At 45.1% G+C, this 24,134-nt stretch overlaps 1 protein-coding gene across 5 annotated transcripts in view; it reads right to left on the bottom strand.

The window, feature by feature from the left end:
- Window positions 1-2,431: 2,431 nt before the first annotated feature.
- The window catches only part of ESYT2 (extended synaptotagmin 2), a 75,047-nt gene continuing 53,344 nt past the window's right edge, over window positions 2,432-24,134 (bottom strand). For 2 of the 5 annotated variants that reach the window (XM_057549797.1, XM_057549801.1), the window contains exons 14-22: window positions 19,760-19,822; window positions 14,790-14,864; window positions 13,229-13,315; window positions 11,445-11,594; window positions 9,824-10,212; window positions 8,571-8,669; window positions 7,088-7,219; window positions 6,018-6,123; window positions 2,432-5,514 (exon numbers count right to left, since the gene is read on the bottom strand). In XM_057549797.1, the coding sequence (XP_057405780.1) occupies window positions 5,338-5,514; window positions 6,018-6,123; window positions 7,088-7,219; window positions 8,571-8,669; window positions 9,824-10,212; window positions 11,445-11,594; window positions 13,229-13,315; window positions 14,790-14,864; window positions 19,760-19,822 (1,278 nt within the window). In that variant the 3' untranslated portion in view covers window positions 2,432-5,337. Of the gene's footprint in view, window positions 5,515-5,602; window positions 5,653-6,017; window positions 6,124-7,087; window positions 7,220-8,570; window positions 8,670-9,823; window positions 10,213-11,444; window positions 11,595-13,228; window positions 13,316-14,789; window positions 14,865-19,759; window positions 19,823-24,134 lie in introns of all 5 variants that reach the window. The other 3 variants (XM_057549799.1, XM_057549800.1, XM_057549798.1) reach the window with 3 other exon arrangements.

Genomic DNA, 24,134 nt, shown 5'->3' with positions numbered 1-24,134 from the left:
GTTTCAGGTGAGCAGTCAGCAGTATCTCATCGAGGAATCCTTGTGGGAGGTGGTCTAAGACTGACTTTCCACCCTTTGGCTGAAATGTGCCTGGCATGGGCCTAAGTTTATCCCACCTGGAGTCCGTTGAGCTTCTTTAATGTGTAATGTTTTCCATCAAATCCGAGCGTGCTTGCCCATCATCTCCTTAAATGTAATTTCTGGCCCTGCTCCCTCCTCCCCTCTGGGACTTCACTGTGTGTAAGTTGGTGCCCTGTTCATTCTTCTTCATTCTGTTCTTTTTGTCCTCAGATGAGATTGTCTCAGTGACTCATCTTCAAGTTTGCCGATTCTTCCATCCGCTCAAATCTATTGTTGAACTTCAGTGAAATGTACACTTCACTTAGTGTATTTTAAACTCCAGAATTTTTATTTCATCCTTTTGATGATTTCTGTCTTTACTGCCATTCTCTATTTTGCTGAGAATCATTCTCATACTTTCCGTGAATTCTTTGGACACAGTTTTCTTTGAACATACTTACATAATAGCTGATTTAAGGTCTCCGTCTACTTACATCTGGGCTTCCTGGGGGCACTTTCCATGACTGCTTTTCCCCGTGTGGCCCATACTATCCTGTTTCTGTGTATGTCTCATGTTCTGCCGTTGTTGAAAACTGAACATTTAAAACAATACCATGGCAACGCTGTAAGAGCCTTCCCCACCGACTTGGATACTTTTCGTTTAGTAACCTCCTTGGGTGAGCCCCCTAAAAGCTACATCCTTTGCTTTGTGCTGCCTCTGAAGTCTCTGCTCAGTTAGCCGACCTGGTCAGCTAGTGACTGGGCAGAGGTCTCTCTAGTACTTTGGACTCGTCTCCCAGTACCTGCTGAGGGCGTGTGTGTGTGTGTGTGTGTGTGTGTGTGTGTATTGTGTGTGTGTGTGTGTGTGTATTGAGGGGGGGTCTGTTTTCACATCCCATCAGGCGGTTGACACCTCTGCCTTCACCTCCTGCTTGCACGGTGCCTGAACACCAGCTGGAGGTGACAGGTCTGGGCTCACTCGCACGGGCCTTTCCTGGACACGTACACAGCCCTGCACGTGCACATCTTTCTAGAGCCCCAGGAATGCCAGTTTTCCCAAGCCCCTTTTGGACATCAATTTCCCAGGTTTTCCTTTAAAATTTTTCGGTCAGCCTCCTGTTGTCCCAACTTGTATCGCCACCCCAGGGACCTGCTGTGTTAAACAACTGCCACTGATTGTTTTCCACATGGTTTCCCCAGGAGCCAGCTGGGCCAAATAGTGGCAGTTCTCTGGGGACGGGGCTCTTGGGGAGCGCTGAACCCACCCTACCCGCTCCCAATCGCTGCAGGTTTTCACTGCTATTGTGGTTCCAGGGCTGCTGTATGATTTTTTCCATTATATTTTCTAGTCGCTATCAATATTAGTGTATAAACCACAGATATTTGTATGTTTTTATAACTGACCCTTTATTAAATACTTGTTCGATTCAAAAGTTTTCAGATGATTTTCTTAGGTTTTTCACATAGGCAATCTCATATTTGAAAATGACCTTCTTTCCCAATACAAAATTTATAATCTTTTTCTTTCCCTATCGTATTGCCCAGGATTTCCAGACTAACACTAAATACAGACAGACTTCCTGGCTCATTTCCCACTTTTCTGCCTCAATTGTTCCTCAGACAACTATTTCTCAGACTATAGCCTTTGTCTCAATAGGGTGTACTCTTTACTATGTTCACCAGTACCTTTCTCTTTAGCCGGAACTAAGAACTATCAATAGGTGTCTACCTTTCCTTAAGTGGAAACTTGTTAGGACAAATTAATGTTATTTAAGGTCTGCCAGGTTTATTCACCCTTTACTCAACTGATATTTATTCACCAACTGTGTGCTAGGAACAGTGATAAACAAGTGGAAAAGGCTTAAATAACACCCACATAACCTCTGCTTTGGACACATACGGTCCAGGCGGGAAATGATTTTAAATAAAGCTGAACTGGGATTAGGCTACTGTGACGGTGCTGAGTGAGCTACTAACAGCGAGGCTGACGCCAGACTCTCGAGACACGCCTCAGTCACCCCGACCATCGGCAGGGGATGTCGACAGCAGTGGCACCTCTAGGTGTTCCCCTCCGCTTGTTCAAACCAGAGCCTCTTTCATTACTTCTCAGGGCTCTGGTTTTAAAGACTGTTTTTTCTACTTATGATTACCTTTCAGAAGAGCTGTTTTCAAAACTCAGAGTCTGAGGTAGGCAGAGAATAGTCAAATTAAGATGGAAACAAAAGGAGTAGTATCAGTGCTCTGAGGTAGTTCTTTTGAAAATGAAAGAATTCACAACTGGCAAATATAAATACTATACTGTAACCACTTTTCAAATTATCTGGTTCCACACTAAAAATTTTACTCCAAAAGACGAAGAACAAATCACAAGTGAACTAACAGAAAAGTTTTATTGAATAAACACATGCACTGTCATGTAAAATTAGTTGAGCGGAAAGGGCATTCTACAATAAACCCTCTGCTGTGTTCCATCCACAGCGGGCCGTCCAGCTAGACTGGAATTAAAGCAACAACCACAATATAAACACACACGCTGACTGCATTTGGCTTCAGTGCTTGACAAAGGAGGGCCGACCTCTGGATGAGGAATAACTGTGGCGAACTCAGCTGCAAGGCTCCTTGTGTTTTAACCTGAAGCAAGGCCTCACACTTCCTACTTTAAGGCACAGGATAAGCAACAAAGTAACAATTCAAATTAACCAACACTAATTTCCCCTCCATTGGTTTGGCTCAAGGTAGAAAAGCTAAAGTTCCCTTTTCCCAGATGAATCAATTATTCAGAAACACTGGCGATGAAAGTTTTGAGAACGGAGTGTCCATCGCCAGGATCCTGGAGCCCGGCCGGGGGTCTGGCCTGATACTGATTCTCAGCTGCCCGACTGGACACAAGAGGTTCCCAAAACACCCATCGGTCATCAGGACAGAATCCTGCCTGGGAGGTATTTCAGTGACCTCAGATCGTCCCTTTCCTTTCGAAGAGAATGGCGCTGGCTGCTGGGTCTGTGTCCAGCCCGCCCGTCCACACAGAGGGTGGGCGTCATGCTGCTAACTGGCTTTGTTTGGGTCTTGTACCTTTCACGGCATTTATTTTGCCTAATTGCTTAACTAAAGTATTCCATCATGTAAAATACACGTTGAATAGGTGGAACCACGTGGCTACAAAACCCAAAAGCTGGGGATGTTGGTAGAAATCACTGGTATGCTACATTTCAGTGAGTGTTTCTCCTGTCTTGGAAATTATGCCAGGAGCCAGGGGTCCCCAGCCCCCGGGAGGAGGACCGGAACTGGGCCGCACAGCAGGAGGTGAGCGGCGGGCAAGCGAGCGAAGCCTCCCCTGCCACTCCCCATCGCTCCCCACTGCTGGCGTCACCGCCTGAGCCATCTTCCCCCACGCCACCCCCTGTCTTCCACGAAACTGGGCCCTGGGGCCGAAAAGGCTGGGGACCACTGCCAGAAGCCCTGCAACAAACTTTTTTTTTTTTTTTTTGGCTGCACCGCATGGCTTGTGGGATCTTAGTTCCCTGGCCAGGGATCAAACCCAGGCCCCTGGCAGTGAGAGCGTCGAGTCCTAACCACTGGACCACCAGGGAATTCCCACAACAAACCTAATTTTAAAAAAATCTCCAAAGATCTAATACCACGGGCAGGCAACTAGATTTAGGAATTACCTGTCTTCCTCACGCTGCTAAAATACCAGAGTTAGGTGTTTCCCGAGCACACACCCCTGAGTGTCACCACGTTCCTAACGCCCTCTGCGCTGACGGAGGAGATGGTCTCTGCGGGGGCTTCAGAGAAGCTTCATGACCCAGGAAGCTGCGAGAGCGCCGGGTCTGCACGACTGCGTGAGACGTGCTGCAAGGCTACAGGCCCCATCACACGCACACCCAGGGTTCAAAGTGTGCGGTGGACACAACTGAAACCCGCCAGAGGGCAGGAGCAGTGGCGGCGTCCACACAGGCACTTGGGCAGGCCGGTCACGCCCAGGAGTCCATGGCGGGGCCCTAGTGAGGTCTCTGACTCAATCTCACAGCTCTGTTTTCCCCAGGATTACGACGTAACTGTAGGGTGCCCCCGTGGCTCAGGAAGTCATTTGCATCACACGCCTTAGAATCCTTAAAGCTCCTTCTGCACACGTGCACCGTGTTCGGGGCACGCACAGCTACCGCACGGCTATGCAGCCTCACCTCCTAAGAGGCTTGGGGCCTTTAAGTATCTAAAACATGCTTTTCGTAATCTAAGAAGAAAAATATTCCCAAATAAAAGCTGTATAACAATATCCCAACACTGAGGTCAGTCGTGGCATAAAGTGAGGAAACCCAGCAAGGGGTTCTTTACAACCAGCAGCCGCTGTGCCGGAACCCTGGGGCCATGGCGGTGGCTGGAGCCGGCTCGGGGGCTCTGTCCTCTGTGTGCGTCACGCTGACGATCACGGGCCGGCGTCGGCTTCCTAGCTACTCACCCTGACCTACCTCACAGCCTCTACGGGGACAACATGAGTTTGCCTTTCTTTTCGGGCTGAAAAACACTGTAAATTTCACAACAGACTAACTGCTAACATTTAAAATCCGTCTGTATTACATTTCAGGAAAAGTATGATTATGTATCTGCACTATTTCATGAATAAGTTACAACAAGCAACTAGAAATAAACTTAAGACATTCCATTTTATGTAAGAAATTTCAGATTAGTGCACTATGATTTATGAACCATGACAACTCCCTTAATATTTTATATAACTCAGTTATATGACATTTTTCCTTATAAGCACTTCAACTGACTTCTCAATAATATATCTTTATATTTATGAAAGTGTAAATACTTTGAATACATTCTTTCATCATTCATAATGGGCAGAAATATACTAATATTTACTAATCTTTCAGCTTTTCTTTTTAAAAAGAAACACCACAAAATAGGTCACTGAGAGCTTTTTCCTGCAGAGACAAAAACGGTTATTTGTCATAAGAATTTAATAAGTTTTAGAAGAAAAAAATATATATATTTCCTTGATCCATTTTCTTCTGAATTCAAACCAGCATGTAGAGATTATAAAAAAATAGTCTATTTACACAGCATAGTGCACCTCAGTGATATACAAAACAAAGCCATAAAAAAGCACAACCATATATCGGCTTCCTAGGAGAGACAACTGACATACAGCTTTACGCACACAACGGTTGACCACTATCCTACGCACGCCGAAAAAACTGGTCAAATACTAGAGGAAATTAAACATACAAAACTTAATGCTAATAATGGCCAAATACGCCTAAAACGTCAATGTTTTATAAAACCACTGACAAGTAACCAAGTACATGAAATTATAAAAAGAGCATGGGTGCGTCTGTGTGGGCTGCGTGTCGGCACGGGGCTGGCGGATACAGCGGGGGCTCCTCGGCCAGCGCAGCCTACGTCACCACGTGGGGCCTCGTCCCATCCTCCGTGAGGTCGTACCTGAGACACAGGAAGACACGCGGTCACAGGGGAAGCGCTCCTGAATGGACGCACGGGGCTCTGCGTCTGTCTGTTGGGGGACACTCACCACTGGGTCCAGCCTTTGGCGAGTTCTTCAGATGCCAGACCGACCAGGACCTGTGGTGAGAAAAGGCCTGCAGCAGTGGGTTTCAGGCCTCTCACCACCGCTTCCGATCTTCTCTGGCAACACACTCTCCCTCCTCATTTTCAGCCTCTCACTTTTCAACTTTTCTACCCTTATGATCCACCCATGACCTATACGGTCAATTATACCCAAGAGGCCCTTCCTGTATCCAACAGTCTTGACAGTAAGTTCTCACAAAGTACCAGGGGAGATAATTCACATTGATACTGGCTCACAAACCACTCACAGCAGCTTAGCTGACGTGGATTATCCACGTACATAAATCTAAGTCTAAAAAGAGTACTCTGGGTTAAGTGTTTAATTTTTACAAAGTGTAGGATTTTTTTTTCGAACTTACTTTGCCGAGAAGCCCTTTGTCTTTGGACAGGAAGCCACCGCTGTTCTTCACGGCCACGTCCAAGGTTCTCCTCTGCACGTCCGGCAACGAGACACTGAAATCAAAGCTGAAGTGGAAAAAAGAGAATCATCCTTAAATTTCTCCATAGTTTTGCTCTGTTTTACTGTAACTAAAAAATGACATTGCTGCTTATGAGACCATTCCAAATGTGATGTTCATTTTTTATTATAAAACTGATCTCTCCTGCTAGATGTTTGGACCTGGCCCTTCAGGAAGACTCAAAGTTTTTTTTTCCATTATTTTCCAAACATAAGAGGAGACTGGAATTCTAAACATGCGAAAGGCTGACCCTATGCCTCCCCCGTGTGGACACGACGCTTGACTCCCGGTGTAAAACGTGGGCCGTGGTGTGCGACACACTGGGGAGCCCAGGCCAGTCCGCTCCCCCAAAGAGAGTGAGCTCCAAGCCTGCAAGTGAACAGAAGTGGGGTGTCCGAGAAGCAGCCTCACAGAGGAGGGGATCTGCAGGCACCTTCTGGCGGCTGAAGCCGGATGCTGCAGGACAAAAGCCTCCAGAAGCGAAGCTGGCAAAGCAGAGGACAAGGTCGGAGGCCTCGTGGGGACGTGGGGACACGTGGACGTGGCCGGCCTTCCCAAGAGCGGGCAGCCTGAACCCCAGGTTTGAAGGAACTCTTAGAGGCTGTGGCTGAGCCAGACACCCACAGGACCGGGTGCCTGCCCATCGGTTTCTCATCTCCGTGTAAATAAAGTCACTGGTGAGAAACCATGATTAAGTGACTAGTAACTGAGTTAATGGATATCAACACCATTCGACCTACTATTTCCCCACAGGTGCACAGGCCAAGGCTGGTGGAGTGTGGCCTGAGGATTCATGATGTGATGCTCAAATGCCTATTTATTTACTTATGTTAACAAGTTTACGACCGCTCTTCGGGAGGCGTTTTTCACTCATGCTCTCACTGGTGTAAATGCCTCAGTCATTCCAAGGCACCACCAGGCCTTCCTTGAGTGGTGAACACAACTGTCTACCCCGCTGAGTGGACGCGTACCTCTGATCAAACACGGGGTTCAGCGTTTTCTTTGACACGTGTGTTTTTCTCCTTCCTGACCTCCTCTTGTCTGGTAACAAGTACAGGCGGACGTAGGGATCAGAGCCGTCTTCGGAGAAGGCAATGAGATTTCTTATAACACAGACCAGAGAATGCTCGGTATTAGAATCTAGTAAAATGACAAGGAGCACCGCACTGGAACTTACTACCTGGTTTTACTTGTATCCCGTGACTGCCTTCTTCCCACGCGCACTTCGTTCAGCGGCTCTGCAGAGGTGGCCTCTGCCCCGTTTCCTGCGCCCAGGGTTTGGGGGATGTTCTGACCCGCATAGAATCACCTTTCCACACTGCTTCACTGTCCCCTCCCAGTGAGGGGATGCGGTCAGCCTCGCGGGAGACCCCTCCCCGGGTCCTGCTCAGGCCACGGACCCCACCCTCTGCCCTTCGTCCACCTGAACGCTTCACAGACGCAGGCCCACCTCCTTCATGCAGCTTCACGCTGCTCTTGTCCTCGGACAACTGGGCCAAACACGCTAGTAGTTAATTGCAGCCGACCCTTGAACCACGTGGAGGTTAAGGGCTCCAACCCTCCACGTATGTGGCTCCGCCTCCGTGGAGTCAACCAACTGCAAATCGTGTAGGGCGGTGGCATTTACTACCGAAAAGCTCCCCGTGTGGGTGGAGCCATGCCGCTCAAACCCGCGCTGCTCAAGGGTCAGCTGTCCCTGCAACCACTTCCAACTGTTCCCTTGGTGATGGACCGAAAGCCCACGAGGGAGAGTCCGCTGAATCAGACCGCTGCTCCGGAATCTCGCATAGTAATTATCTCGGCAGCAGGAACATAGAAGGTGCTCAATAAACAGGTAGTGAAGCGAACTCGACATTTATATAATCATGTTTCTAAATGTTACTAATTTTACTTTCCTGTTTCCACACCTTTTTATAACATCCACGTATTTACATCACAGCTACTAGTGAGACAGTCGAGTCACGTAAAGGAAAACAACCAGCTCCACACCATCATCATTCATCAAACACAAACTGAAGCAACACCGTCATCTCACGTGACGTTCACTGAATCGGTACAAACCGTCCTGCCTGTGGGGACAAGAGCTCGTCTGCTCTTCCCGAACAACTACAGCTACTCCTGTCACTATCCCACAGACTTGCCTGGATTCTCTGAATTGTTATAAATCTACTCCTGGAAACTGAATCCCCAAAAGACACTTCAATAAAAGAAAACTATGTTCATTATCGTGTTCTAAACGTTCAGCCATAGGGAATGTTTTATAAACTACAATATGGCAGTTTAAGGGAGTGTTACAAAGCAACCAAAACGGTTACTAACAGAAAATGTTATGAAACAAGGTTAAGAACCTGAAAACCAGGATTACAGTATCTAATTGCAGTATCGCCTACTTGCTCTGGTCTGGAAATGAAACAAACCGCTGCCCGTGACGCGAGAGCCGAGAGCCCGGCTCACCTGCAGGAGTGCACGACCACCACCAGCTTGTTCCTCTGCGAGCTGTGCCGGACGGTTAGCTGGATCTGCCCCAGCGGGGACTGTCCCAGGGTCGTCCCACTGGGGAAACAAAGCGGAGAGTGAGAGCACTCCTCAGACAGCACAGAGGCTGTGAGCACATTCATTCACTCAGACAAGAGGGAAGGAAAGTACCCACCAACGTGAACCCAGTCTGAACTTCTGGGTATAAACGGACCAGCTGGATTCATATTTCATCCGAGGGTTCAATATAACCCAACTACTAAAAACTATGGCCCAAAGTGAAAACAAGACACAGGCGTCTCCTTACAAACATCAACTCTTCAGTGTTTCTGAAGCTATGTCTACCCCAGAACTGCCCAAATCTGCGCTCCTTTCTCAGAGCCCCTTGCTGTGCACCTCACGGGTCGTCTGATGAGGTCACACCCCCTCCCCTCCATCCCCGTCTCAGGCTGAGGCACCAGCTCCAGGACAACCAATGACGGCTCTGACTCAGCTCCGAGATCTTCTCGGTTTCTCCCCAAATTTAGCTCCTGAGAAAAACTGGTTTCTTATTTAAAATTCTATTTCTTTCTAGAGCAAGGGAGAGAGAGGGACTGCTTCCTTTCTCCCAAAATCGCAGCCACGAGCAGAGCTGCTCTGCGCATGGGTTACGGCCGCCTGCCCCGGCTGAGCCCCGGGCCACAGGCTCCACACCTCGGCCTCTGCTCCGTGCTCAGCACACCGCAGGGCGGCAAAGAGGAGACCGCCCCAAAGGGCAACCCACTCCCCCTGCTGAGAGGAAAAGGCTCACGTCGGAAGCTTAGAGTAACTGCAGACTCTGTCCTTATCTAAGGAAACCACAGACACGCCCATGACTCACGGGGCATAAGTGAGAAATCCACACAAACATCCACAGACAGACAAACCCGTTGGGCGGTGAAACGGGTGGGGGCCAAGCATGAAAGAGCAGGGCCTGTTCTCATGCAACAAACATGTCCAGCTTCCGCCAAGCCTTTCCGTGTCAGGTCAGCTTTAGACTCTGCCTTCCTGGTCTGAGGATCACTCCACCGTTCCTAAGCTTTAAATAAGCCAACTACTAGGCCCTGGGAAATGGCAGGTCTACTTTGAAAGCCAAAGGCTCGGTGAGAGAAAGGGCCACACTGCCTGAAAGCTGTTTGGCTTAGGACCGCGTTCCCTCCCCGCAGCCCACGGGTCAAGCGCCGATTCAGCAAGAGCAAGGGGCGTCTAGTTACTTCTCAAGCTGCCGCAGCCTCTGTCGCAGCTCCTGTGTGGCGACGGGCAGCGAGATGTCTGAGGCGATGCTTGGGGTGGGCTCCTTGACGGAGACGTGGCTGGGGGAGCCGGTGCTGCCGGCCTGGAGGCTGGAGGAGCTTCTGCCCAGGTCCCGCGGCCCCTGTGGGCTGGCCTCTGCAGGCTGGGCTCTCTCTTCCACACCTGGCTTATTATCGCAGCCCCCGCTGACCGGCGTGGACGGGGCTGTGCAGCTGTCACCAGTGCCTGGCGATGCAGACATATGAGATCTGACAGATATTTTTCTCCCTTCCTTGGAAACAGAGGGTCGCTTTACTTGAACTGCATGCTGGTGGTCTGGAGACCTTTTTTGCTTTTCAAGGTGGAGTACCTAGAGGTGAAAATAGATACAAAATTAAAACGGGTGACACTGGTAACAGCCTCATACATGAACAGCTTTAGAGATACTCATTTGCAAATGTTTCTTTAAAGCTTGGCACAAAACATGAAAAACAATCTAGCCTCTCTGTTCAGCTATCCTACCATGTTACAGAAAGTGTAGAAAAAGGCACATGCGGGTAACCGCCACAGCACCGCGTGGTGCAAGCCTCACTTCTGTGCATCTGTCTCCGGCCTCTTCCTGGCCACTCTTCTGCACAGTGGTGACAGCTTGACAGTGGCAGAGCCCGAGCCACAAACCCCACCCTACACCGACCCCTATCCTACCGTCTCCACCAGCGACCGGGGAAGGGCGAGGCTGCCGGACCCCTAGGGTTGACATGGGAGCAACACCTCCCCGCTTTGCTTCCTTTCACATTAGCTCTGAGTGTGCACATGTCCCCGAGCAGTCTACACCCTGCATTGGAGGTCATCCCGACGGCCTGAAGTTTCTTCCCGCTTTTACCAAGTAAAGCTGCAGCCAACACCCCCAGTTCTGTGTTATTACCAGGAGCCAGGTTTCCAGAGAAAGGGCTCTGTGATTTACAACTGAAGACACTGAAGTCCCTTCTGGAAAGGCTGTGACCCGGCACAAGGAGGCCGTTGCCACCACACCTTCCACAGACTAAGTTTGTTTTACTTTAAAAAAAGTTGGTTCTGCAAATTTTAATTTGCATTTTAAAAATTGGAGAGTTTTAGCATTTTCCTGTATGTTTGCCAGTTTTATTTTCAGCATTTCCTTAGGTACTTACAAATGAATCATCGTCTATTTTGGACATTATTTTTCCTGTAATCTCTACCGCCTTGCAGAGTTTTTTTAAATTCTTTTCTGAATGACCTTAGAAAATTTAACATTAGCAGAAAACTTTATTGATCCAGATAGCAATACTTTCTGGACAAAAGGATTAAAAAAAAAAAAAAAAAAAAAAGGCTGGTGGGATTCATGCGAAAGCCCAAGGAACAGTTCCGGGCCTGCTCAAGCAACCTGGAATCACTGCTGCTGTCGGTGCCGGAGTCCCAGCCCTGGTCATCTCTCCCCTGAGCTACACAGCCAGCAGCAATGTGCAAACTCACACTCCCCGTAAAGCACCTTCCTGTCACCCCCGCCCGGCGTCCAGCACCGGGAGCGCCACGAGCCCGCCCACCCAGGACCCTTCCCCCGCCAGGCTCTGGAGACGGCAGTACCCTGAGGGCGAGCTTCATCTTCAGCGAGCTGTTGGGACCTGAGTTACTGAGCTGGAAGCGCCGGTTCAGGGTCATGTCCTCGCAGGAGAGCAGCTGGCTGAGAGGGATCCTCAGGTTCCCCAGGCAACACTGGTGCTGCTCGTCCTTCACCTGCCAAACACGACGGAGCGCTCAACGCTGGGGATGGAGACGGAACACGCAGGGAGGCCCAGAACCCCGTCTTCGGCCACCTCCTTCTACGTCCTGTCGCCATGCACAACGCAGTAGGAAACCCCCTCAGGGAGACTCAAAACATTGCAACAAGTGATGCTACAGCGTAGCCACGTCACAGGGCCTGTCATCTCCCAATCACATAGTCACAATGAGCACGAAAAAGAGAAAACCCCGTTCGAGGAATCCATTACAAGGACCCTGAGCCGAGAGGCAGCAGTCCACACCAATCTGAAGATTAGAAGGAAATGTCCTCAGTCCTGTGAAAACGGTGACAATACACATGCCTAGTGGTGCGCCAAGTTCCAGTGGTGACACTTGTTCATGGAAAAGACCCATTTCTAAGCTTCTTTTAAGACTTCTACTCAAAATGTACAATATCTGCTTTAACTGCATGACAATTTCTGGCTCCTGAATAATAACCTTCAGCTTTGTCTCTGCAACAGGAATTAACTCCTGTTAGGTTGCTGCGATACAGGTAGTTTAAGCAAAAGGAGTAAGAACTTTGGTGGTTTCATAAGCTCTACAGCAATGATCAAATAAGTTAACTACACGTGAAAACCGAAAAGCCTGATTGTTTATTTTTTAAACTGTAATCGCAAAAGCATTTTTTAATGAAATAACTAACTTTACAGAACGTTAAAAATTATTTTTTTTAATCCAAGGTCCAGTTACTATAGATTATTTTAAGAGTAGTGCAAAAATTCTTTGTTTTAAAGGTTATTCTTATTCTTATTCTTTTTTTAAAATTGAAGTACAGTTTACAATATTATATTAGTTTCAGGTATATAAAAGTGATTCATTAACTTTATAGACTGTACTCCATTTAAAGTTATTACAAAATAATGGCTCTAGTTCTCTGTGCTGCACAATATACCTTTATTGCTTACTTATGATGCAAAAATTCTTAAAATTTTAGCAAATTAAACTGAACACATAAAAAGGATACTACATCACAAGTGGGGTTATGCCCAAATAAAGGTTTGTTTGCAAGGTTTTCTCATGTTAAATCTTGAAAACCAGTAAATGTTTGCAAGATTTAAGATTTAAAAGTCAACACTGCATTTCACCATATTTACAAACTTAAAAAGGAAAATCACGTGATCATCTCAATACTTATAGAAAAGTCTCTGACAATATTCAACACCCATTCATGACAAAAACACTCAGCAAACCGGCAGGAGGAGGAGAAGGAAGTGAAACACAAAGGCTTTGCCCTAAGGATCTGGAAGGAGGCAAAGGTGTCCACTGACGCCGAGGCACGGCTGGCAGTGAGGAAGGAACAGGAAGGGAAGTGTCATTACGGGCAGTACCCTGAGGTATCCACGCGGAAGCGACTAGAATAAGCACGTCCAGCAGGGCTGACAGTGGTGGCAACATGTGAACACCAACACCCACTGCACCTCTGGACGCCAGTAACAGTCAGTCAAAAGTTGAAAATTAAAAACTGACCGCCCCCCACCCAACACTTAGGGCATGAACACATCTGGTGGGCCCACGATGGCGGTTCTCCCTGTGTTGACTATGTGACGCAGAGGTACAAACACAACCACGTAAACATGCAAATCACTTACCTCCACCTCGAGCTCCTGGCGCTTGGGATTGTGAATGAAGAAAGTGAAGTTTTCCTCCCACACAGGTTCATTGGTTTTGTACCGAATCTGAAAGAAATACCCAAAATCAGCTCTGGGATATTTTCTGTGGAAAAGCACTACCACACTGTGTTTATCGAGTATTGCACTTGGAAGCTAAGGATGACACCTATCCTCTGGGCTGTCCTATCACGAGTTAACTGTGGAAGGTCCGGAGTGTGTCAGCGGATGACCTGCCAGCAGCTCCCAGCCCGGGTCCGGCCCCCATGACAATGCGCCACCCGCATGTGTGGCCCTCACTCCACAACCTCCCCAGGCTGGCGGAGTGCTGCACGTCAGGAAGTTTCTTAGATTAATGGTTAGCAGTTAAAAAAAGGGAGGGGGCTCCCCTGGTGGCACAGTGGTTGAGAGTCTGCCTGCCAATGCAGGGGACACGGGTTCGAGCCCTGGTCTGGGAGGATCCCACATGCCGCGGAGCAACTGGGCCCGTGAGCCACAATTACTGAGCCTGCGCGTCTGGAGCCTGTGCTCCGCAACAAGAGAGGCCGCGATAGTGAGAGGCCCGCGCACCGTGATGAAGAGTGGCCCCCGCTTGCCACAACTAGAGAAACCCTCACACAGAAATGAAGACCCAACACAGCCATAATTAATTAATTAATTGATTGATTGATTAATTGATTAATTAATGGGAGGAATTCCTGAAATGTTTCCTGAAAGCAGCACATATTACAGCAGCAGCAATGCCCTCTCTCAATTTTTGAATAGAATCATATTTGTTGAATAAGTCCCCTACATATGCACCTTCAAGCTGTGACCTTTCAAAGACGCGAATGTGTATCCGGTTCCAGAGGAACCAGAACCTGTGCCATCAACATCAGGCGTGAGTGAAACTGCAGCCTGCCCTCTGGCTCCTATTGTCGACAACCCCTCCTCTCCCTCCTCCAGTCGGTAACTCTTCTTGCCTGTTCACTCGATGCCAGCCCCTGGAGGCCAGTTGTTGGACTGTACTACTGTACTTTTCAAGGTACTGTACTGCAAGATTAAAAATGTTTTATTTTTTGTGTTTGTTTTTTATGTATTATTTGTGTGAAAAGTATTATAAACCTATTACAGTACCGTACTATATAGCTGATTGTGTTAGTGGGGTACCCTAGGCTAACTCTGTGGGACTTAACAAACAAATTGGACTTACGAACTCACTCTCAGAAAGAAACTCGTTCGCATGTAGGGGACTTACTGTGCACCTCTGGTTGTCTTTTAAACAAAATATTAATAGGACATTCAAAGGAAACTTAGAATCTGTCCCATGTCATCTACCCATGAAATCAAGCAAAAGCATAATTAACATATTCATGTCACTTTTTAATGTGACTTTTAAATGAATATATTTGATACCAAATTAAGTAGGTGGTTATCAAACAACTGATTTGGGAAAACAAAAGAAAGACTCATAAATCAATGGTCTTGATGCCTGCACCACCCGCAACTGGTGACAGTGACAGCACAGTCACAGGGAGCCCCAGCCAGACTGTTGGCGCCTTACCTTGCTCTCCTGGGCCTTGTGACCAACTGACATTTGGACAAGAGGATTTGGGTTGCTGTATATTTTCTTCCCTGACTATCCAAAAACAAAAAACAGATAAAAATCAATAAACACATCTTGAAATGGGGATTACTAAAAATGGAATTATTGGCTTATATTAACAGTCACTTCTATTTACTTCTGATACTTCAGTTACAGGGAGTATCTAGGCACAATTTAACTGGAAAACAATTAATTGCTAACACACCCCAAAGCCATAATTGTATCTACATAAAATAAATCAAGAAAATTTGTATTTGCAAACAATTTTAAAACGTTTAGGTCTTTTTTTAAAGCAAGCAACTTTGGAAAAACGGAATCTTCCAAAAATCTTTAATGTTAATTCCAGCTCTCAAAACTTATTTTACTAGGGTAACAAAATGAATAAAGTGCAACAAATGGAAACAGAAAAGCACAGGAAGGACAAATGTGTGAGTGTGTGATTCAGAACAGTCTTCTGGTTGGAATCGTAAAAATAATAAAGCGTCAGAGGCACATGTTTACGTTTTTAATTTATTATCTTCTGTTCAAACATGTAGCTATCAGATTATCGAACCTTGCTTACCAGCTGCTAAGTAATTTTGACTGGAAGAATAAACGTCAATCTAAATCGCATTTAAGCAGATACAAATGCAATGAGAAAAATTCAGGAATAAGAAAAAATGGTAAGAAGCATACTTTAGCACAGACAGCTGATAGACTACATAGTAAAATGCAACATATATGGGACATGAGGTTTATTTATAACTTAGCCCCACAAGAAGATGCTGTTAAATATTTGTGTTAGTGGAAATTAATTAGAAGGTCACAAAATGTTTTTAAGTTAAATAATTTTAGAGTCAATCCTCAACACTGCAACAATGACAGAGGCGTAAAATTCATGATTATTGGAATAAAATATTACTGGCCCAAACCTACTGCGATAATCTAGTTTCTGGTTCATCTTTTTGATGTGAATGAATTCTGCGAAATGAAATAAACACTGTTAAAAAAAAAATCCAAGGCTACAGACTACCGTGGGAGGATACTAATTTCCCCCCTAAATCCATTTCTCCTTCTTCCCGTAACACGAGAGTCCTAGAGTCACAGCTGAGCACAAATCCTCTGTGACACGGATGCTAGTTCCGAATCTCCCTTGTGGTCAGGTGTGGCCCTGTAACAGTCTGGGGAGCTCTGGCCTTTGCGGCGCCCCTCTTCTGGCTGGAGGCATCGAACACCGCAAGGCCACACGCCAGAATTCTGCGACATTCCAGGGAACTAAACTTCTGTCTTTACTTAAGCTACTGCTACTCTGGAGTCTTTGATACAGAAGCTGAGTTTAACTAATACACTTACTTAATCTCTGAAAAAGTAGCCATTCGTTCCTAGAGATTTACTGTAGCTCATCAGTTTCAATATACCCTCCCCCCGCTTTTAAACTTTCTAACATCTCTGAAAACAAAATGAAACTTACAATTGATGACTTTAAGCGCCTGTTTTTGGGCAGATTAGAGTGGTAGTTATCACTGCTTTCATCAATTTATTTTGCTTGTATTTTGCTTTTGTGTGTGCATGTGACATGATAAAAATCTATGTTTATCCTAAGTCTAAAAATTCTTTCAGTAAGTATAAAATAAACACTATCAAACCTTAACTGGCACCTTACTTTCTTTCTTAGCAGTACATAAAATAATGGTGTACAGTCGTCCCTCAGCATCTGTGGGAGGTTGGTTCCAAGACCCCCCAGGATACCAAAATCCGAGGATGCTCAAATCCCATCTATAAAATGACCTGGTGTTATCCTCCGTATAATTTAACTCATCTCCAGATTACATATAATACCTGATAAAGTGTAAATGCTATGTAAATAGTTGTAAACACAATGTAATGCTGCTGTTTGGAACTTTCTGTAGATTTTTTCAGGATATTTTCGATCCTCGGTTGGTTGAACCCGTGGATGCGAAACCCGCATCCTAAAATGGATGATGTTTTGGATTCTATGAAATAAGGTTAAATCAGTGACTAAGTTTTCTATCAGGACGCAATATTCAAAATGCATCAGCACAAGTAAGACACACAAGGTATAATGAAAATATAAGCGTTTAAGTCAGACTGTGTTGAATTTAAATCTTAGCTTTTTACCACTTGATTACTGAGATCTACGTATTTTACTTGAACCTCAGTTTTCGTATCTATAAAATGGGCATAATACCATTTCCAGAACTCAGCTGTTAGGCTTAAATAATATAATAGCAATTAAAAACACACATATTATGCTCGCTACACTGGGCACTTTTACATGCATGTACTTAACGTACTCAACACTCCCACACAGAAGAGAATATCACTACCACTCTGAGTAACAAACCAGGGAGGACTCGGCAGCCTGCTGCAGGTCCCACTGACGAGCAGTTGTGCTGGGATTAAAGCCCAGACAGTCTAGCCTAACTGGAGAGCCTTCATTCTAACCATCACGCTCTGTGGGTTAATAATCTTCAGTTATCAAAGAAATGGTGAGCGAAGACTATGGATATGATTCCTCCCAGTTTTCTGGTGAGGATCAGGTATTTCTTTTCTTTTTTTTTTTTTAAACATCTTTATTGGAGTATAATTGTTTTACAATGGTGTGTTAGTTACTGCTTTACAACAAAATGAATCAGCTATACATATACATATATCCCATATCTCCTCCCTCTTGCGTCTCCCTCCCACCCTCCCTATCCCACCCATCTAGGTGGTCACAAAGCACCAAGCTGATCTCCCTGGGCTATGCGGCTGCTTCCCACTAGCTATCTGTTTTACATTTGGTAGTATATGTAAGTCCATGCCACTCTCTCACTTCGTCCCAGCTTACCCTTCCCCCTCCCCGTGTCCTCAGGTCCATTCTCTACAGCTGTGTCTTTATTCCTGTCCTGCCCCTAGGTTCTTCAGAACTTCTTTTTTTTAAGATTCCATATATACGTGTTAGCATACGGTATTTATTTTTCTCTTTCTGACTTAACTTCACTCTGTATGACAGTCTCTAGGTCCATCCACCTCACTACAAACAACTCAATTTCGTTTCTTTTTATGGCTGAGTAATATTCCATTGTATGTAAGTGTCACATCTTCTTTATCCATTCATTTGTCAATGGACACTTAGGTTGCTTCCATGTCCTGGCTATTGTAAATAGAGCTGCAATGAACATTGTGGTGCATGACTCTTTTTGAATTATGGTTTTCTCAGGGTATATGCCCAGTAGTGGGATTGCTGGGTCGTATGGTAGTTTTATTTTTAGTTTTTTAAGGAACCTCCATACTGTTCTCCAGAGTGGCTGTATCAATTTACATTCCCACCAACAGTGCAAGAGGGTTCCCTTTTCTCCACACCCTCTCCAGCATTTGTTGCTTGTAGATTTTTTGATGATGGCCATCCAGACTGGTGTGAGGTGATACCTCATTGTAGTTGTGATTTGCATTTCTCTAATGATTAGTGATGCTGAGCATCCTTTCATGTGTTTGGTGGCAATCCGTATATCTTCTACGGAGAAATGTCTATTTAAGGTCTTCTGCCCATTTTTGGATTGAGTTGTTTTTTTGATATTGAGCTGCATGAGCTGCTTGTAAATTTTGCAGATTAATCCTTTGTCAGTTGCTTCATTTGCAAATATTTTCTCCCATTCTGAGGGTTGTCTTTTCATCTTGTTTATGGTTTCCTTTGCTGTGCAAAAGCTTTTAAGTTTCATTAGGTCCCATTTGTTTATTTTTGTTTTTATTTCCATTTCTCTAGGAGGTGGGTCAAAAAGGATCTTGCTGTGATTTATGTCATAGAGTGTTCTGCCTATGTTTTCCTCTAAGAGTTTTTTAGTGTCTGGCCTTACATTTAGGTCTTTAATCCATTTTGAGTTTATTTTTGTGTATGGTGTTAGGGAGTGTTCTAATTTCATTCTTTTACATGCAGCTGGTCCAGGTTTCCCAGCACCACTTATTGAAGAGGCTGTCTTTTCTCCACTGTATATTCTTCCCTCCTTTATCAAAAATAAGGTGACCATATGTGCGTGGGTTTATCTCTGGGCTTTCTATCCGAACAGGTATTTTGACTACTCTGCTAACTAACTAGTACTCCAAAGGAGTAGTCCACCTCACCTCCTCAGTGTGGGGTGGGGTTAAGGGCTTACTAAATACTGCATCAAAGCAGAATGCTAGTCTTCCTCACTTTTGAATTTTAACTTATTCTTCTGGATGAAACTGATTAAAAACGATTCCTGATTCCTTTGGATAGAATTTTCTTAAAGCAGCTACATTTAACCCCTCACCCCCCAAAATATTTAAGTCTAAAATGCTCAAAGAAATTAGAAAAACATAATAAAACATTTGTAAGTCATAGAAAACCTTTAACAATTTAGCCAGAAAATACATGCTCATGTCATTTTCGGGAGTGGAGCTTAGTTTTCAATATACCTCATTTAATGAGATTTAAAGCTTCTTAAAAGATCTGTCACCCAAACTAGCAGCACCAAAAGCCACGAGGTCACTGACTCAAGAGACAGCCCTGACTCAGCATATTGGAAGAGGTGATTTTTTTAATGGAAAGTCACAGTGCATTGGGCATACGTTTTAATCATAATCTAAAAACTGGTTAAGATTTTAAACAGAACTTCTATTTCACCATTTTCACAAATTCAAATCCAATTAAAGTACAGATGATTTAAAACCACCTTAGATACTGCTGCCTAAGGCCAACAGGACAAAAGTCTACTTTACCATATTGGCATTTTGTAAAATTTATCGTCAAAATCGACTTAAATTCTTCTAACTACTAATTCTTTGACAACAAAAGTAGGCTCTCCGCAACTAAACAAGTAATTACTCTATTACTTTGGGAAGAATTTGTCAGTAAACCGATAAAGGTTAGAGCATCATCTCTTTCAATATGTTTTAATTAACTTTCCAAGGGAAAACTATTAGTTTACCTTTAAAGCTTTCTGAATTGCAGCCTTCTTCAAGACATCAGGGTTAAATTCTAATGGGTTACTCTTTCAAGTCAGAAGAAAATGAATACACCAAGGGTTAATAAAACATGCAATGAGGAGTTTATGTTAAGGTTAATGACATGAAAATTTACGAAAACAACAACAACAACAAAAAATCTTTAAACAAAAACCACCAAGAATTACACAGAGAAACAGTATAAATCATTTGTAAAAGTATTCTTTATGCCCAAGATTTTATCTTAGACTAAACCTTTATAAATATCAAAACATATTTCCTTACCCTCTATGATTACTGTTCTTTTACTCCCCCACCCCTCTTGTCTTTGGGATTTGAAAAATCCAAGAGTGAAACTTGAGGAAAGGGTTCTATTTACTATCCTTTGCTTGAACAAACCCCTTAAATATCAACCATAATTAACCTAAAGGTTTTATCTAAAGTACAAATGAATGGGCCACAGATGCCCCAACTGCTCTCAAACCAAATCATATCCTATAACACCAAATGCTACTTTTCCTCCTTCTGAACTTTACCTTCTCGTGGAAAACCACAGTAGAGACGGGACCTGATGTATTTCGTCCCCCATTCTTTTCCAAGCACAAAATGCAGAGGCTGATTAAGTCACCTCAAAAGTTCCTCCTTGCTTTAAAGTTCTATTATTACAGGTTTTATGTCCTTCTTTTATTGATTTTCAAAAACTCATTACTTTCTTGCCCTCAAAAGGGCAAGACTGAGTTGTTTTCCAAGATCCTTTGAGGATTAACATTTAAGATGAAAAACTTGATCACTTTAGTTGTAATTAACTTCAAATTGAATTCTATTCTTTATGAAGCAGCCTGAAACACCAGCCCCAGCAGATGCCCCTAGAGGGTGGGGCCGGGCCGGGCTGGACACTGCTGCCCTGAGCTGTGAGGAGGGACAACCTGTGGGTATCAAGGAACCTCTCCTGTAGCTAACTTTGCATGGATGTGACCTGTACTGTGCACATGTTATTCAAAGCGCATCAAGTGAAGTGAAACAAAGAGAGAGGCCACGGCAGGTGTTAGGGGTGCAAGAGGGTCCTGCGAGGGCGGGCGTGGGAAGCCGCACCGGCCTGAGGCGAGGCAGATCAGGCTGCTCAGGTGCGCTCGGCGAGGGCCCAGCGTGGGGCCTCCGGACGTCACCGCACCGTCCGCTCGGGGGCTGCGCACCGTAAGCGGGGGCAGTAACAGTTACCTGCACTTTTTTAAACTGAGAGCTCAAATCACTTTCACAGAGCACCTAGAAGCATCACACCCAAGGGTCTCCATGTTATACAACCAACACTTTTATGTATAAAGTGGACACTAGTGCAAACACCACTCCCCTCAGATAAACCCCATATACAGCATTATGAACTTACAAACTTAATGAAGTGATAACAAGTTCACTTTATACAAGGATGGACCAGACAGGAGGGTGGAAAATGTGGGCTCTGGGTCACGTAGCTGTGCTCAGATCCTGGCTCTGCGGCTTCCTAGTGGTGACCCTGGGTCTCTAATCTCAGTGCCTCATCTGAGAAAAGGTCCTGCCAGCCTGAGACTCAATGAGCTGTGCACGCAGAGCCCTTGGAAAGTACTTGGGAAATGCATGTGGTCAGGGAGGCCTCAGGGTCTGAAGCTGGCCTCCCGGGGTCAGAAATCACCCTCTCGTTCCTCTACCCAAAAGGAGGAGGCCCGAGTGCTACGGCCACAGGATAAAGAGGCCATTCCCAGCGTGGGAGAAAGTCCTGCTGTGCTGAGGCTCCCAGACGGGACCACCGGTGGAAATGCACTGGTGCGGCTGCACATGAAGAGGGCTCTGAGCAGCAGAAGGCAGGAGAGCGACGGGCTGGCCGCAGCCCAAACCCTCTCCTGGACACAGCCACAGGCTCGGCCCTCAGGGACAGCTGACAACTGATCTCACTTCCCACTGCCAATCAAAGGGGAGAAAAGTGATCAGTCTATTCGAATTTATTTTGTAGGACATTTTGTTGATTCCTGTACCTGAATCATCAAGCAGAGCATGTGGTTTTGGTAATGTGGGAGGAAAGTTAGCTTGGATAACCCAGCCACGTCTTAGCTAAATATTACAAAGCAACTTAAAAAATCCTGACACAAGTTCAGAAATATTTCCTTTAGAAAAAGCAGTTACAGAAAACATTAACTCATGCAGCTGAGCAAGACTGTCATTGACAGCAGCTTACAATACAGATTTCCACTAGGAAACACCTGGAAGTGACAGGAAACAGCTGCTGATATGCATGACTGCCCTCCTTCTGACCTCCCAGCAGGTGAGCAGGGGATGCGAGGAGACCCAACAGCAGCTCACCCACTCTTCAGCGGCTTGACTGTCCTCATCTATAAAATGGGTCAAAATGCCTATTCTTTCAGTTTTGCTCTCCCCCTTCTTTTTTATTTTTTAAATAAGAATAAACTGAGAATGCATGCGGAAATAGAAATAAATTAAAATGAAACAAATGAACTTTAAGAATCTCACTAGTTATTGAATTAAATCAATAATTAGTTTCTAGACTAATGACTAAGCCATCGGTGGCTTTCTCTGACCCCAAAGCAAGTGAAAATAACTGCTAAAAGGTCCAAGAACAGTGCCAGGGATCAAGGCACCAGAGCAAAGCCTCAGGGAAACATGTGAGATGAAGATCAGCTTCCCAGATAAAGGTAGAAATGCTCAATTATCCACCCCAGGAAATACTTTAAGTTCCTTAAAAGAAGTGAATCATAAACTCAACATGTTTTTTCACCCTAGGAGCTCTGGTTAAATGGGGAGGGAGAAGGCACGTTTTCAGGGCAGCAGTGAGTTTCTGCCTTCACTGACTGTCCCCAAGGCCACGGGGGACTTCATGGAAAGCCAAGCTCTGACACTTCTGTGTTTGGTCAGGAGGAGAAAGTAGATTTAAGGAAGTTTTTTGAAAGCTTGCCAAGAAATATTTACATCTCACATTGAGACGAACCATAAGAAAATCCATTTTAATCATTATGGCTTCACTACTTTTTCCTCAGATTTTTTTTTTTTTTTTTAATTTTTTAAGGGCCAGGAGCAGCGTCAGAGCCCAAGGCTCCTCCATGGCTCATGGGGTTTGTCCACCTCGGTATCAGATGCAGTCACCAACATTAGTTACAGCAGTGTTACGTTTCACAAAACAAGCACGAAAGAAACATGCCCAGGAACTGCAATCATGCAAGAAGCTGGAAAGGCGTGCACGTCATCCCGCCGCTGAGCAGGTGGCACTGAAGCTCCAGTGCACGCTCTAGCAGCCTCCACCAAACAGAAGGAAGGAAGAACACTGAGAACTCACAAACAGTGCGCTACAGACTGAGGCGGTATTCTCACAAAACACTAGTCCCGACGCTCGCCTCTCTTTTAGTAGCCACACCCAAAGTTTCCCTCGTAGATACTCTTGGGAAAATGGAAATGGGAGGAGAAAGCAAAGAGTGGTGGATTGCGGTCAATGAAGGCACAAAAGCACTAATAACCAGGACGCAACAGGCAGAGTCAAAGAATCACGCAGAAACGCAGGAGACGGCACGCACTCCCGTGGAAACAGGCCCAACCGGGCGGCGGTTTTGTAAAGATCCTTTGCCTTTGACGGCCAGAGCATACTTCATGCACAAAGTGCCCTTGTAACAGAAGGTTAGTACAATCACTTTTCTTTCTGTCTTTTGCTTACATGACGTTATTCAATTTTAATTTAATGTGACAAGACACACAGTTCTAAAGAGAGGCCAATTCCCCACTACTTTCCTCTATATCCTAAAATACACAACAAATTCACTTCCATCAGGCATATATGAAACACTTTAAAACATTATTGTGGTTAAAAGCAAAAAGTTCTACCGTACAAGTAATTCTGCAGAAAGGTTAAACCTTCACTGAAAGAAAAGAGTACAATTATATACATTTACACACACAATTGTTACATTTTCCCAACATGAAAAAAATACATGATCAGATTTTAATCGTTAAAAACTTTAAATAAAACATAGAGATGCCCAAAATACATTGACTTTGCTTGTGAGCAAAGCCCAAGTAATGCACAATTTTAAACCCTTGAGAGGTGCTAAACAGAATTAGGGTGTGCATTTCCCGAGGTAAAGGAACAGCATGGTGCGATCACAGTGAGGTGAGATGCCCAGACATCCACCCGCACCAAGGACACACCCTGGGGGACTGTCTACAGGTGCACTTGGGTGACCTGGAACCAGTATCATTTCAGGAGGAAACACCCTTCATCTGGAGGTAGTTGTCTTTCTTTCAACAAAACTGGCCTCCAACAGTGAAATGGAACAAGAAAGGCCATCTATTGAACAAGTGAATGGGCACTCAAAACGCATTATC

The sequence above is a fragment of the Balaenoptera acutorostrata genome, chromosome 7, assembly GCF_949987535.1.
Source record: "Balaenoptera acutorostrata chromosome 7, mBalAcu1.1, whole genome shotgun sequence".
Taxonomy (NCBI): Eukaryota; Metazoa; Chordata; class Mammalia; order Artiodactyla; family Balaenopteridae; genus Balaenoptera; species Balaenoptera acutorostrata.
Note: the sequence above shows the minus strand (reverse complement) of the source record. Positions and strands in the feature narration are given on the sequence as shown.